The sequence below is a fragment of the Erpetoichthys calabaricus genome, chromosome 4 (assembly GCF_900747795.2).
Source record: "Erpetoichthys calabaricus chromosome 4, fErpCal1.3, whole genome shotgun sequence".
Classification (NCBI taxonomy): Eukaryota; Metazoa; Chordata; class Cladistia; order Polypteriformes; family Polypteridae; genus Erpetoichthys; species Erpetoichthys calabaricus.
In genome coordinates this window covers 36409375-36426516 of record NC_041397.2, presented here as the reverse complement: position 1 = coordinate 36426516, position 17142 = coordinate 36409375, and the positions used below count along the sequence as shown (strand labels likewise).

The 17142-nt window shown below is 38.0% G+C and overlaps 1 protein-coding gene across 1 annotated transcript in view; it reads right to left on the bottom strand.

Annotated features, from left to right (window-relative positions):
- The window catches only part of LOC114650928 (protocadherin Fat 4), a 163036-nt gene that overhangs the window by 90420 nt on the left and 55474 nt on the right, over positions 1–17142 (bottom strand). The window contains exons 6-7 of the mRNA XM_028800871.2: positions 14225–14405; positions 6267–6517 (exon numbers count right to left, since the gene is read on the bottom strand). Coding sequence (XP_028656704.2) covers positions 6267–6517; positions 14225–14405 — 432 coding nt within the window. The remainder of the gene's footprint in view (positions 1–6266; positions 6518–14224; positions 14406–17142) is intronic.

The window sequence follows — 17142 nt, the reverse complement described above, 5'->3', positions numbered from 1 at the left end:
AGTAAAAATTAATTTTGCAGAAATACGCAAAATGAATCCAAAATGGCTCAGGTAAATTCCTAAAACTGTAGTGCAAACATGAATAAAAATGAGATAACATGAAATAATGATGTTAAAATGAATGTGAGCATAGTGTGAGTGTAAGCAGAAATGAATTGTGTAAAGCTAGCTAGCTGTGTTCCTTCATTGGCTTCCCTTAATTAACAGGGTATGGATTTACACAGCACTTCCATCTTCAAGTTCATCTCATACATGTAATCCTTTGCTAATTAAGTAAACTAGCTGTTAGTTTTTATTGGTATTTGTTCCTGAGCGTTCCCTCACCTTCAAGTAATGATTTTCTTGTATTTCAGTTTTTCTTCCATTTCCTATTTTTTCTTTTCTTTAGTTGATTTTCATTTCACATCTAATCTTGCCTGTCAGGATTATGGCTCTTCTTTCTCAAGGTCTAGATCAATTTATGACACTGTGTTGTACATGTTCTGCCTAATAGCGACAGAAGTTAAGAATGAAAATGACCAGGAGATACAAAATCTAAAATATGGCCCTAGGTCAAAACTGGAAATCTGAGAGAATCTTCCATCTCAACCCATAATACAGTCTCAAAAAACGAGCGGAGATTCAAGACCAGAAATTCAGAAGAAGAGTTATAGTCAGTCATTAAGCAAATGGCAATTATCTGTCAAGCTTCAATACCCCAGAATTAATGGGGCTGAACTTTATGCTGTTGCTTATTTGACGTCACCAACGAGCGCATCCCTAGAATTCTGGGATGGGTTTCCATGGCAATGGCCAACAGAACACTCGCTGCCTGTGCCAAAAACAAAATGGGGTCATGATAGAACGAAGAAAATTTTAACTTTGTCACAAAACAAAATTCTGACCACTGGTTCAGATTCTCTACACTTCAAAAGCCCATACTAGATATTTCCATCCATCCATCCATTTTCCAACCCGCTGAATCCGAACACAGGGTCACGGGGGTCTGCTGGAGCCAATCCCAGCTAACACAGGGCACAAGGCAGGAAACAATCCTGGGCAGGGTGCCAACCCACCGCAGCATACTAGATATTTTCCAATTCTAAATAATAGCTAGAATGAGCACAAGAAGTCTAAATATTGGGCATCATAATAGAATTCTGCTTTCAAGTGCAACTGCATTTAGCGTAAGTTCACGCTGGGTATTAATGATAGAAGAAAGCAGCTCAAAAAATGATTACCACCATAAATTTGTATTGGTATCATGACTTGGATAAACAAAAACCAGTACTAATGTCTGTGCTAACACATATTATCATATATCCTACAAATCTAATGGGTAATTCTAATCTTGGTCATGAACTACGTAATTAATACAGGAAAGACAACCTAACCAATATTTTGTGGCAAGAAAAGCTGTGCTATATAAATTCAAAACAGTATTACTTACAGTATGTTAGTATGCTGTAGCTATAATATGGCCATCAAAGTATCAGAAGAAGATGGATAGAATTTTGGTGGGAATGAATTAGAAGTTGGAGAAAAAGTAGCATATTTTTAAAGAGAACATGTAGTATCATTGATACATTAAGGACAGCAGGTTGTAAATCTTGTGATGCGGCATCTGTTGGAATGAAAAAAATATTAAATTGTAATAGTACATGCACAACAAAATGCAGTCCAATAAATGCCGCAAACATTAGCCCTGCTGCAGATGTTCCTATACAAAATGCTCTGTTCAGACTTAAGTCAATGCTTTGGGTTAATTTTTGCTGCAAAAAAAGAAATTCATATAAAACAGGCACCTTAAGCGTTGTCACATGACAATCAAGCACTCTATAGACCGGTCCTGTGCCTCCAACTTCAGCTGGCATAAGGACTGATTTATATCAAATTTAGAATGCACAGCTAATGCAATCAAAGAGAAAGTGGGGAAGCAGGAAATCTGCTCTGAAATCGTTCATCACTTGCAGGCTCCCACAGGCCTATTTTTTCTTGGCATTGGTGCATGTGCATTCGACACTCACCGTACATCTGGGCCTGTTTCAGGAATGGGCCTAATGCTGCAGCATCAATAGCACCCACCTTAATCCGGTCCTGCCCGCAGGTGATTTGTTTGCTGCCATTCTGATTGGCTAATGTTTGTTTTTCAATTGTTCATGAAGGCAATAGCAACATACATGTACTGTATATAAATCCAACAATTTTAAACCACATACTTTGTGTTTGCTGTTTCTTCAACTTTAGTACAAAACATTCTAATTTCAGTTACTGGTTGACAGCCCAACTGGAAACAAAACAGCTTATCACACAAAGTACAAAATCAGGTGATGTAACTTGTGTTGTGTATCATAACTGAATAATCCCAGTCCTACTATGGAGAATGATGAGATACTTGAACATTAAATTGGATGGATTAAGCCAGGGATTTCTCTTATGATATAGAACAGACTGATATTTTTGCCTATGAGGATTTGATTTCAACTTTAATTTGAAAGGAAATACATTGCAATATATTGCTGAAATGAATCACAATTTTAAAAAATTACAATATTATCAAATCATGACACATGTATCATGATAATATTGTATCATAAAGTCCCTGGTGATTCCCGCCACTGAAATGAATGGTGAACAAAGTTTTCCAATGCTCACTTCGTCTCTGACCACTTCTGCAGTGTATACATTGGGTTTTGTAAAGCAGAAATGTGTAGGAAACAAAATCTATTTGGTGCAACAAAATTTCTGAGAATGACCTCACATCTGATGAAAAACTAAAAAGAGAGGATAACAAACTTTGGAACTGATCACATTCCATTTTTTCTGTAACATTTTTGTACATACTAGGTCAAATGAACACATGCTGCATTAGATATCCAACCATTCATTTAAAGAACCTGTGCTGCTGACTTTGGATGAAAGTGTCAGATAATAACAATAGTGATCAAAATTTGATGCGTTATATGTTGATTACGTGCCTCATTTTTGGTTGTGTCTATGTATATTTCAGCTGCTTTTGTTATGTTCCATGTGTTTTGTGGGTGGCTCCCTAAGAGGCGGGGTAACCTGCCAATCACCATCAAGTACTGCTCTCTGCCCTATAAATTCGGAGGGTCTTCCACAGCTCCTGGTGCAGTTCATTGTGAATTAGTATAGGAAAACTGTAAGACACTTTTCAACACATGGAATAAACTAACAGCTTTTGAACAAAATTTTGAAAAACAGACAGAAGAAGGTCACTCCTCACAAAAGACATTTACAATCAGACAAAAGAGACACATTTTAAAAACACTAACATGAAAGATGCAAATAATCTCCTTGCCATGTTACGGGATTCTGGAGCTATATATCTGAAGTTTAAATATAACTTTTTAAACGTGGACACTGCTTAATTTTTATAAAGTCTTTTTACTTGAACACGTTATGAGCCATACTGATCTTAGATCAAAAAATGCAAAATGCATTGTTAAGTATCGTATCTCATAATAGTATTAGAACTGGTAAATCAGTGCTATTTTCAATGGCTTCAAAGGACACTTGAGCCTCACCTTTCATTTGTATGCAGCAAAAATGTCAGCATGTGTTAGAGTACTTTTAAGCAAATATTAGGATGTATCATCTTTTGAAATAGGAATTTGGGTGAAACTGAGAATAAATGATATAAACACATGAAACCATATGCAAAAAAGAAGTGAGGTTTAATTCTTCAATTAAATATGAAAGAAAATCATCCATCCATCCATCCATTTTCCAACCCGCTGAATCCGAACACAGGGTCACGGGGGTCAGCTGGAGCCAATCCCAGCCAACACAGGGCACAAGGCAGGAACCAATCCCGGGCAGGGTGCCAACCCACCGCAGGACACACACAAACACCAAGCACACACTAAGGCCAATTTAGAATCACCAATCCACCTAACCTGCATGTCTTTGGACTGTGGGAGGAAACCGGAGCGCCTGGAGGAAACCCACACAGACACAGGGAGAACATGCAAACTCCACGCAGGGAGGACCCAGGAAGCGAACCCAGGTCTCCAGGTCTCCCAACTGCGAGGGAGCAGCGCTACCCACTGCACCACCGTGCACCGAGTTCTAGTAATTCATTATTTGTAGCATACATAAAAATCCATTAACCATTTCATTATCAGACATAAATTATTTTTAAAAACTACATGTTTAACACTAATTTTATAATTAACTACATAAATACATTGGCAATAATCACCCTTCAGGAACTGACTACCTTACAAGCTAGGAGCCACATTATTGTTATTATTATGATTATTATTATTAGTAGTAGTAGTAGTAGTAGTACTGATCTGCCATGAAGTGTCAGAACATGAATAAAAGAATGTCTATATTTGTCAGACCAAGGTGACATAAAGCCAAAATTCATAAGGACATCTGGCTGGGACAGTCAGGGTTCCCAGGTCTTTGAAAACCGTATAGCCCAAGGACAGCTTACAAATAGCGTAGCTTCCCAAAACACATAGCCCAATACCTAATGCAGCCACAGAGAAAAACTGGAAACCAGGGGGGTGACATCGATATTGAAACATTAAGTACCATCAAAGCCCCCTCAGTAGATTTTAGAAGAATAAAGCACATACTACCAGTGTTAACAGCAGTGAAAGAGGGGCCGGTAATAATGTGGAGGTGGCTGGTTGAAAAATAGTCCAAAATACAGCGATGAATTTAGAACAGCGGCCCAAAAAACGCAACCTGCGAAAGCCCATTTTTTACCATTTGGTTTGACATTCAGACCTGGCAACACTGGTGACTGGGAAGCAGGATTTTGTAATGTCCATGATGGAACGTTTTTCATAAATTTTTTGAAGCCCCATATTTTATCACAGGGTAGAATGGTGGCACAATCTACCATAATATCCTCCAACTGTTATAAGGCTATAAATATTTTCTGAATTACACTGATAACTATAATATTTTTATTAGACAGAGTAAGACGCCTGAAGTTTATTCTTTATGAGCATCTGCAATTTCATAAAAAGTTTAAAAGGCTTGTAGTATATTTTATGATATGTATGGTGTCTCAGCTTATCACTTATGCCTTATTAATCATAACATTCAGTCCTAAAAATGTGTTTCCATTTAAGTAAATATTATATCTTATATTTATTGCAATATATTGTTTTTATAATAATCGACTTATTAATTATATAACCAAACGTCAAATACTGCCAAAGAACCAACTTTCCCATAATTAAAGGTTCCAACCAACACAAACATAACACTTTTCACCACTACCATGTTCAGTATAAACAGTTTATATTAATAAGTAGTATGCATCTTAAACAATTAAATGCATCGCATCTGAATGACCACTATTGTAATTATAACAGAGATGATAAATTATAACCAATTAATCCTACACCATGTCTTGTAATCTTCTGAGATGGAACAGCTTTCTGAATAGCTATTTTGTCCTGTATAGACTTGTTAATATGCCACACAGTGCTGCCAGCCATCAGGTTGAGTACTTAAATTTCAGCCCATCTTAGATGGGCAGCATAGCCTAGTTGAATATATAGCGTATGCAGGCAGATTTATTAGTTGCATGTTGTTGTGATGTGAGATTTTGCATACAAGTTGATAAATATTTTGTATGTCTTTATTTGTAACTTAGGCAAAGTAATGTAATATTAGTGTTACATTAGTGAGAAGCATTCATGTTTACATCCCCAACTTCTTTCAGGATTGGGTCTCTTTGAATTTTACGACAGAGTTGGGGGGAAGTGTCTTAAACAAGTTTGGCTAATGTTTCTCTGAAGTCTCCCAGTTAACCCTCCACAGGAAATCAGCGCCTAGAGAGATCGGCAGCCATATTGAGACAGGCAATGCGGCCTGTTCTTAAGAAAGCTGACCACAAATGATGCCTTAACTAGAGACGTTTTTAAGTAACTAACAAGTCCGTGTGCCGCCTGAAACTACACATCACCATTTATCAGGTTGTATGGTTGCCAATATTCAAATGTACTTTGCATATTGTTGTTATTTATTAATATTATTAATAATACATTGTTTAAATTGTAATTTAACTCCTGCTTGTCTTTTACTACACCTAATTGCCTGAGGTTATAGATGTAGAAGTGAAGGTGGGAAGAAGTTATATACTATAATACTTTATAAACAGTGGTAAGTCTGGGAGATTTGAGGAATTCTGACAAAGGCTACATATTAATAATACAAAAAGAGAAAGTAGAGCAATATATTACTCTACCAAGACAAAACATATGTACAGGCATTATACAAAGCCAAAACCGCCATACCTGAATAAATAGCTGCTGGAACGTTAGCCACATATGGACTGTTCAAAAACTGGGGTCTCATGTCGTTAACATCCTCAACTGTTACATACACTACAACTGAGCTACAAAGAGGCTGGGGGACACTCATGTCACAAGCCTTAACAGTCAAGGTGTAATTGGCTTGGGTCTCTCTGTCTAATTCTCCTGTTGTGATGATGTCTCCCGTTGACTGGTGAATTGAAAAGGGTAAATTCGTAGCTTCCAAAGAGTACCTAAAAAGAAAGAGATAACAGAACAACAATTAGTAGATGGCAATTAGAATCCATCATGTAAAGAATGAAATTTCAAATTTAAGATGGCTTCAAATTTAAAATTTCACTTGACAAGTTTATATGCGCTAAGTTGGTTTCCCTTTTACATACCCACACAGGCGTACAGTATGTCCTGTATCAGAATAACTGTGGAGCATCTTATGAGGTGTGAGAATGAAATAAATCAAATTTAAGGCACCCCAATGTAAAGTTAAGAAACATATAAAAAAGTGCATCTGAAATTGGAAGCAATATATTAGTTAAGCACTAATAATAAATTCACTTTTACTAGGTTTCTCGTGCCTGCAGCAAAACACACTAAAAAAGGGAATTCCATCTTTATTATTTCACAAGTTTACAATTAAACTGTTAGCCCAATGAGGGAGATTTTAAGGAGCCAGAGGTTACGTATTATTTCTATTTCCTGCGACTAACTGGGAGGCCCATATATTGTACAGAGCCCATCTTTAAAGACTGCCTTCTAGCTTTTGGAAAGCCTTTTCCATTCTTTACTGTTTTCTTTGGTTGGTCAGGTTTTCTATTATGTGCATGGTTAGTCTCAGACATTTCCAGTTACAGCTCATAATAATCATAAAAACTGGAAAAAGAACTTAAAAGTTCTTAATATGCTGTCACACACGCGCCTAGCAGGGAGCAGCTGACCGGCTCAACAGACCATGACAATTCACAGAAAACGGGTTTGGAACAGAGTACTAACACCTCTCTCTTTTATTCAGCAGAAAAACAGACAAGTAAGAAAACCTTTTCGAAGACCCGCAGACAATTTCCCTTCCATGTGTACAACAACCACTACCTCCCTCCTGTCTCGTTCTGATGACATCACTTCCGGCTCCTCGTTTCCACATCATCTCTGGCACTTCCTGGACTTTCCCATCATACCCATTGTACGCAATCTCCTTTCTGTCCCTTATATAAATCTAGCTATTTCACCAATACCTTTGTCCTTGTTGTGATTCAATTTCACAATATCTGAGCAAAACTATTGGACACTTCACTACACGGGGAAGACAAAACCCCAAAACTTCTTGAGCGTGTTGTCTCTTTCTTATATCTTTACAACGGCAAAAAGTCAAATTAACTTTGGTTTGAAATTCACTTCATAATTAAGTATACTCATGAAAGTCTGAATCCATTTCTTACAATAATGCTTATTTTAACCAGTGTGAAACATCAGCGAGCAGGAACAGAGTTTCAGAAAGAGCAAACTGCATGTCTGTTATGTGAGTTCATCTGTTTTTGAGAGCTGCTGATTCCAATGCAGAGTTGCAGAGGTCCAGAACCTTAATTATTAGTAATCAGGTACAAAGCAGAAATTAACCTTGAATAGGATGCCATCTCCTTGCAGGGCTTTCACTCACACTGCCATAGCAGACCATCACTTAAACATAGAAACCTACATTGACATGGAGAGGATGTGCAAACACCACACAGACTGTAAGCCGCCTGTAGATGTGGTCTAGGTAAATTGAACAATAAAAAATAAAAAGTACACAATGAATAATTAATTTATTCATAAATATTCTTTTCCAGAATCAGGACTGAACCTGAAGAGGTAGCCAATACATGTCAAGGCACATTCATACTCATTCATAATTAGTCACTTTAAAGCGGCAGCTTAATCTAACCCATATGCTCTTTAGATTCTGACTGGAAAACCAGTGCACCGCGAGGAACCCCCAAAGAGACCACAGCGAGAAAACACAAAGTGCATACAGACATGACTGGGCCAGGATTCAAACTCAGACTACCAGAGCTCTGCAGCAGCTGCTTTAACCACTACACTGACAGATCTCTCTAGGCGCTGATTTCAAGGGTAATTCATTTATTTATGTATGTGTTCATTTATTGGAGTTGGTGTTGGAGTTCTATTAGTTCAGTATGGAAAATATATATCTGATGTGCTGCTTTTTTGCATTTGTGTGACGAGCAGTTGGACAGCTGTCATGGCCAGTCACTTCAGTGGAAAAACAAAGAAAGAAAGAAAGAAAGAAAGAAAGAACTTTGGCAGACAATGCACTCAACATTATGTCAATATGAGTAGCGTATTGTATACCTGTACCACTTTAATCTTGTTACCAAAATCAGGTTCGGACCCTGAAGAGTGAATAGTGTAAACCACCATGGGGCGTACCACTCCCCAAACCCCGACACAGACTGGCTGAGGCACAAGTCAAGATGGAGAGCATGCACTGGTGCAGTGCGTTGCTGCACCCACCATGCAATGAAACAGCTCGGAATCCTGGTTGGCAACCCCCCAGGCAGACACACGGTCCAGTCCAACCCTCTGGAAATGACCTTCTATCTGCAGCAGCCAGGTGTTACGTGGCGACCCCTTGGCCTGGTCCAGCTGCTCTGGTCCCCAATAATGAGGTTCCTATAAGCTGGATCACCCTCGGGGAAACGCGCCACATGGCCTTAGTGCCGTAACTGACGCTCCCTCACAATGTAGGTAATGTGCCTCATTCTGGACTCCATGAGCAACCACTCATTTGACACAAAGTCAAACCAATGGTCCCCAAGAATTTTCTGGAGAGACACAGTACCAAAGGAGTCCTGAGGCACGAGTCTTGCCAAATAGCACACCTTTATTTAAATGGGGAAGCATTTTTCTTTTGCTCCCCACTACACAACACAGCACAGAAAGTACCAAATAATGACACACAGTACTTTTTCTCTCTCTGTTCTTTGCCTTCACTGCACTCTTCCTCGCAAGCTTTGTCTTCCACCTCCTGTCTCTGTCTCCTTGACTGGTGGTAAGGCGGCTCCTTTTATAATGCACCCGGAAGTGCTCCAGGTGCTTCTTGCCCTTCTTCCAGCTGCCACACTCCGCGCTCCTCCAACGACTCAGCTGCACCTGCAGCACCCCCTGACGGCACACACGCATCCCCACGGGGCTGTTCCAAACTACAACTCCCAGCATGCCCCGAGGGCATCTGTGGTGCTGTAACAACCCGGAGGGCTGCCCTCTAGTGTTTTGGGGACGATAGTGACTCCAATATGGTCTTTCCCTCAGTCTTTCCACCCAGCCAGCATCCCAGCCGGGTAATGGCCGTGGCCATCCTTCACAATAAGCACAAGTGATTTAACTGACTGAAGTTATGGAAGTTTTTTTGTAATAGGAGCTAAAATTATGCTCATGAATGATGAGAAATCAAGTGAAAGACTGCGCAAAATAATGTTCTTTTTCTGTTGTTGCACTTTGTTGCTTTGTATTTGTAATATCTAGTATTTTGTGGTAATTGTCTGTAAAATGTCTTTGAAGCACTAATAAGATAAGCAGATTAGTTGTATGTGCTCCTGAAAGATGAAACCCTTTTCAGAGATAAGAGAACCTGTTTTATGAACTCCAAAAAGATTAAGATAGCCATCCATGAGCTGTCTTTGGGGGACAGAAACTAAGGAAATAAGCTGTATAAAGTCAGACATGAGCTGTCAAGGTAGAGAGCTGAAGAAAGACCTGACCAGAGTGAAGGAGACTCTGTATGAGCTAGAAGGTTAAGTACCACCTGAGAGACTGAATATCTAAAATGATCAGGTTACATGTTTTGGATAGCCACATTCTATTTACTTTTGTTTAAGGCACCAACTATAATATGTAAAGATTACAAATTATTAAGCTTGCTTTCCAGTATGTACATTTTACTCTATTTTACCTCCAAGGGGTGTGAAAACAAGTTCTTTTCTCAGCTCGGTCAATGAAAGATGAGGGAGAGAAAATACTCCTAAGAAATAAGCCACAATTACAGTTATACCTGGATGATGTCTGAAGGGAGTGAACTGTAGTTCTGGATGCAAATGGATTTGCAACTGTAAACTGTGTATCACTAAATGTTGGTAAGTGAAAGAAGAGACAAAGAAGAATAGCAGCAGAAGTGTAACATATAATTGTAGAATGTGTGCATTTGATAAAAAGGGATTTGTGTTTTATGGAAAGGTGTCCCCAAAAGCCTTTTCCCCAGTAAAAAAATGGTTTTGTGAGACAGTGAGCAGAGATCACAGAGACATTTGATTTTATTTTGTAATGAAGCACATGTCTAGAATCTACAGCAGTAGTGCTAAAATGATAACAAGTTTGCAGTGTTGAACACATTCAATCCCCCATTTAAACCTGATTATCACCAAAGATGCACATTTGCTTCTGACCCTCCCAATTGAAAATGAGCTTGTGCTAAGATCATTCTAGCCTTTGCACTCCTGAATCTGAGTGTAGACTGGTCACACAAGCGATCTGAGGATCAAGACATTTTCTTTAATTCAGTGAGGTCACTGGTGGTGGTAGAGTGGTGACTTCACTGCACTGCAACAAGCTTGCATTGCAGATTCCAGTACAAAATTTTACATGAATTATGACTTATAATCCATCAATGCAGTGGTGAGTAGTACTGCATCACAGCTCCAGGAACCAGGGTTCAGTTCCTTGTCAGTGTGAATTTTTCACACACTCCTAAATATCTGCATATTTTTTCTTTTTTTCCAGTATTCAGTTTCTCTGCTGTCCCAATAACATCCTGGTTAGGTTAGTCTGCAATTTTAAATGAAGCTGGCATAAGTGAGCGTGGGTTTATGTGCTAGTGTGCCTAGTGCATGGTGCTTCTAGGACAGACTCTGACAACCTGTTTGTCCTGTAATGAAATGAGTTGGTTCAGAAACTGAATAAATTAATTATGAATCTAGGTAAACCTGGAGTGAACAAAGCAGACCCACCCAGAAGATAAATGAATAAATGTAGAATCTCATAAATGACCATTTCTCTTCAGGAAAAAACAAATTCAAACAGCTGGTGGTGATACAGTGGTACCACTGCTGCCTCAAAGCACCCTGAAATCCAATCCCATAAGTCTGTGTGAAGTTTTTATTTTATCCTTGTGTCTGCGTGGGTTTTTCTGGAGGTGCTCTGATTTACATCTTAAATAGGCGCATGTTAGTTAACGAATGATGCTATCTTTTTCCCTGTGAGTATGTGGGCATGAGTCTGCTCTGCCATGGACTGGTGCCCCCTTTACAACTGCTTCCAGATAATGGTGCTCCCTCTTGTTTTTGAGATGTTATATTATGTATCAATTAGGTTTGTTTTGGGTTATAATTTTTTTTTTCAAAGTGTGAGCAATTTCCAGATTAAAATGGCATGAAAGGAAGTAGGTCAATCTAAAAATAAATTTAAACACAATATATCACAAAATGAGGGGTACATCATTTTATTAATGTCCTATTTTTTTAAATAGCCATTTAAATTGTTTTAGGATCATAATGGAAATGGGATCTATAATTTCATTCATCCATTTCCACTGACTATTTCTGTTTATAGGGCATAGAAAGCTGTTGCCTATCCTTACATCAATTAGCACAAGGCAAGAGTGATACCTGTTGGGATGCCATTCTATGACAGGGCACAGTCATATGCATACTCACATCAAATGGTTATGAATCGAGTGCACTCCAATAGCAATGAGGGTGAAGTCCTCCATAACCATCCACAATAAAGGCCTACCACAGGCTTTTGTGATTAGAGTTTCCTCCAAAGCAAAATAGGAAAGGCCATCCAAATTCAAATAAGAAGGAGGCCCAATTCTCTTCCAGCAGAGACTCACATAGTCCAGCCAGGCCACAAAAACTAACTGTTGGTTTTAACTGGAGCAGGCCCTAAAATGGAGAGCTGGCAAAACAACTATAAGTAACACAAAAATATAGGGAGGGCCACTGTAAACCTCTGGCTTGATCACGAAAAGGGCAAAAATATTTTTTCAAAATAAACTTTTTTTTATGAAAAAAGTTAAATAAAATACAAAAGCTCAAGAAAGTACCCCAAACAGAGTTTCAAAAAAAGTATTCCTCAGCTAACAACTGCAAATACAAGATCCAGAAATTATAAACCAAAAAAGAGCAATATAATATCAAAAAGACAGTAAATTCAGAGAATAACGCTAAACATAAAGAGAAGAACTCACCAACACCAAGCACATAAAATGTACATACAAGGGACTGCAAATCCCATGAGTCTTTACAGGGCTGAAAGCAGTCTCTCAATGGAAATTAACAGGTGGTCTCGTCTCTTGGGGAGCCACACACAAAACAAATTGGGCATGGCAGAACAAGCATCCATCTACACATGAAAACCAAAAATAACCTGATAAAAATACATAATTATACAAATTCTAAACATAAATAACAGCATTAACATCTCTCTATATATAAAATCCAACATCTGTCTGTCTGTCTGCTGTTTATGAGAGAATTACTTAATGGATTTAGATCGGGTTTTTTCTATAATTTGCTTCAAAATTCTGGTTGATTTTGCGAGTTCTCTCATTGCGCTAAGTATCATAGTTCGCTTGCAGGAGTGATTTATTCTCGCTAATCCCAGACAGAGGCTGCAGGTCAAGCATGACGTCAGGAGTGGGGAGCCAGGCGGGGACCTCCTCACTCATGCGCCAAATTCCGTTCGAGTCAGTGTTCCTCACTCAACATGTTTGAGCGCACCTTGACTCCGCTTAGCTAGCGATACTTGTTTGTTTATTGATTTTTAAAGTTTGTCCTCTTTCACTATACTTGTTTGCTTACTGATTTTTAAAGTTTGTCCTGTTTCGCTACTACACAGGCAGAGCCACGGGGGACAGCTAGTTAATGATAATAACCAAAGGACCAAAAATTAACAAACAGGACATAAAATAGGAAATTAAACATAAGCCAGGGTAGTGGCATAAAAATAACGCAGGCAGCCTTACCCCAAACTTGACAGCGTGGCTCTGGCCTACATAGGCCAAAAGAGCCTCTGGCCTTTAAAGTTCAAAGTACTTGTTTAATATTACAAAATATATCAAAGATACACAAAAGTGTAGGGATAAAAGCCAAATATCACATGTTAAGGAATGACAAGGCCAAAGTAAAGTCTTAAAAATTATTTATTTATATAACTACAAAGAAATATAAAATGGCAAAAAATGCAGCAGAAGGCAAAAAAGGTTTGCATAAAAGGCAAAACAAAGCAAACAAGTCCCAAATCTCAATCCAATATTCAGAATACCCAAAACAGAAACAACATCCAGATACCAGAAAATCAATACTTAGGAAATGCACTCTATTTAAAACAACAATGATCCACTGAAGAATTCATTCCTCAGCTTCACAATATATAGGCTGAGGGTGGTCCTTCATGGGTAACATCAGAGTGGCCCTGCCTCTTGGGGTTCTACCCACAAAGTACACGGAACTCAGGAGATACTGTACAGAATACATATTCAAAAATACATACAAAAATACTTAAATAGTAAATAAAGAAAGCAAAATTAACAAATTATACATAATTATAAAAAATATACGAAAAGTGATCCCTTAAAACAAGCAAGATACAGAAAATGAAAAACACAACCCAGGAACACACAGTTCCTGAAACAGGATACAAGCTAACTCAGAGTCATCAAAATCACCTTGAGCCTTGAGCAGCCACATGTGAACATGGTGAGAACATGTAAATGCCACCCTTAATGTAAGGACCCAATGTCCAAACACTGGAAGGCAGCAATGTTTCCATTATATAATAATCCTGTTTTGTTGCTTCAATAAACACTTTCTCTCCTCATATATACATCTGTTTTTCTTTACTTTAACAATATGAAAATTCTTCCTAATGAAATATCTATAAAACTGTACCTTACTTCCCCATTAATTCCTGCATCAGGATCCATGGCAGTTAATCTGAGACATACAGAACCGATTGCAGAATCTTCTTTTACACTGATAGAATACATCTTCTTATTAAAAAGTGGTGCATTATCATTCATGTCCTCAACTATAATGAAAATCGTTCCAGTGCCAGTCAATGCATGAAGGCCTGAAATTAAAAAAAAAAAAAAAAGATTAAAAAATAGAATTGTAATGTGATATCCATCCATCAACCCACAGAACAAACCTGCTTTTTGCAATATCAGTGTCATGAAGAGTCAGAGCAGCACTGGGTACAAGGCAAAAGAGTCCATTGTTTGAACCTGATTTTGGGGGACTTCCTGTGCATGGGGTGAGAGATCTGAAGAAAATGGTGATGTTAAGGCCCTGAAGGTTCATCCCGCAGTTCCATATTTCTGAGACCAGAGTCTAAGTCAAATTAACGTTACAAAGGTTTTATCTTATTTAGTTAAGAACCAATTAAATTATAATCCATTCCGTCGTGGTACATAAAACATGAGACATCAGACAGACTAGCTTCTCTTCTGTTAGTGTAGTCCAAAACACCAGCATTCCTTGTTGCTGCATTATATGAATTGTACTTGTGAATGAGCATTCATTAGTTGTCAGCTCTAATTCTGGTCAACTCTGCTACAAATAATTTTTCTTCCTCTTTAACAACCTCTACCCTTAAAAGAGCACTATTTTCTGGTAGAACTGTGGAATCGTACTTATTTCCATTTCCTAATATGGTTACCTTTTCTAAATTACAATTCTTACCTTAATTTTGATTACTGTCACAAAATCACTATTTTATTTCTTTCAAAACTGTGTATATCTATTTCAGAGCAAAAAGCTTCAGTTATGACACATGTCAGTTGAAAAGGTCAGTTAAACTAGATAGATACAGCATAGAGAAGAGGAACTTTTCTCCATGGCTTTACATACTTAAAAAAAATGGTACAAGGTTTTCAATCTCAAAGCTCAGCAAACTCTTTCTTTATTTTTAAAGTGCATAATGAGAATGTCAAAAGTTCATATGTTAGGCCTTGAAAATTGCCAGTACGTTTGTTAGTTGGCCAAGGTTTTCTTAACAATTTCACCAGGAAGGCACACGCAAACACTTGCACTAACACAGCACTGTAGTGCTAATGTCGAGTCACAAATTATTCATTGCAAAAGGTAATGATTTTATAAAATCAGTCACTTTACACAATAATATAATTAGCATACTCAAATTATTATCATTTGAAGCATTAGGTTTATATTTGTGTGGGGCCCTGAGCAGACAGTACTACATTTTGGAGGGCCTTAAGAATACAAGAATATAAGAAGTTTGTGAAATAAGAGGAGACCATTTAGTCCATCATGCTCATCTATAAATCAAGAAATAAAGGCAATTTGAAAATTATGTGGTAAATGTCAACAGATAGGAGCTGGAGCAACACCTTTGAGATGACTTATGGGTATTTTGAACATAAACACAGCTCAGCACTCTGCCATTAGTCTAATTAAAGCCAAGGTCAAATGAACATGGATGCTCCATTGCAGAATTGCACCATAGTGAGACTTCTTTGGGTAGAGGGAGTGAAACATGCTGAATTTCATCAAAAGATGTTGGCTTGTGAGATCAGTAGGTTGTTTGAACATCCATCTGGTGCAAACTTTCTGGAATCTCAAGTCATCATGCACTTTGTCATGAGCAGATCCATAGCTGATGACCAAATGTGCAGCAACAGTGCACATCGTAATCCATCAGTCTTCTTTAATGAAGGCCTTCACCATGTCAATGTGGGCTGATGTGCAAGATGGTGATGGTCGACCAGATCGAGCTTCTTCAGTTACATTTTGTTATACCTGCTTGAAACTTTTTTACCCATTCATAAACTTTTTTTGAGTCATTCTGTTTTCACTTCCGTACTGAGACAACATCTTTCTGTGAATTTCAGCAGGTTTCAGAATAGGACATGTTCTTAATTCCTGGGATGCACCTCTTTGCTCTGATTTGGGCTCTTCAAGTGCTGCCATGTCTATTTTGTTGTGTGGTGCCCAAAACTGTACACAATACTCAAGATGTAGATCTACTAATGCATTATATAGTCTATGCAAAACATTCCTCAATTTATATTCAACAGGTTGTGTGATATAACCTTACATTTTATTTGCATTTCAATAGCTCTCTGCATTTTAGATGATGAAAATGTTGTCAATATAAACCTCTAAATCCTTTTTGGAGGTTGCTTCCTGTAGGGCAGTGTATCACCTTGTGTTTGCAAATGTCTAAAGCTTATCTGTCTATTTGAATTGCTTTTGTTGCCTCTTCAGATTTTGCTGTTCTTCCCATTCTTCTAGAACCATCGGCAAATTTAAGTTTACTAACTATACTGGAATCTCTGTCATTAATTTGAATTAAAAAAATGACAGTCTATAAATAGACTCCCAAGGGACTCCACTGATGACCTCACCTCACATAGAGCAGTCACCTGTTTTCTGCACTTCTTGTCTTCTGCCAGTTAACTAACTTGAGATTCGGTTTTGTAGGTTATGTCTGATGCCAACAGCTTCTAGTTTCAAAATTAATCTTCAGATTGTATCAAAGGATTTTTAAAAGTCTAAGTAAATTATATAATATACTTTGGTTTTGTCAAATACTGCAGTAGCCATCTCAAAACTCCAAAACATTGGTTTGGCAGGAACTTTCTCTCATAAACTTATGCTGCTATTGGTCTTAAAAAAATTGGGACACCTGCTTTAGACTAAAAAAAAGTTAACAAGGCACAAAGTTTAAGAGTTTCTGTGATGCCTGTGCAAAGGACTTCATTACAGAGGGAGATCTAAAAAGAATTTGGGAGGAAATTAATAATTCTTTTCAAAGTGGAAGTTGAGAGCCATACCATTTAAATACC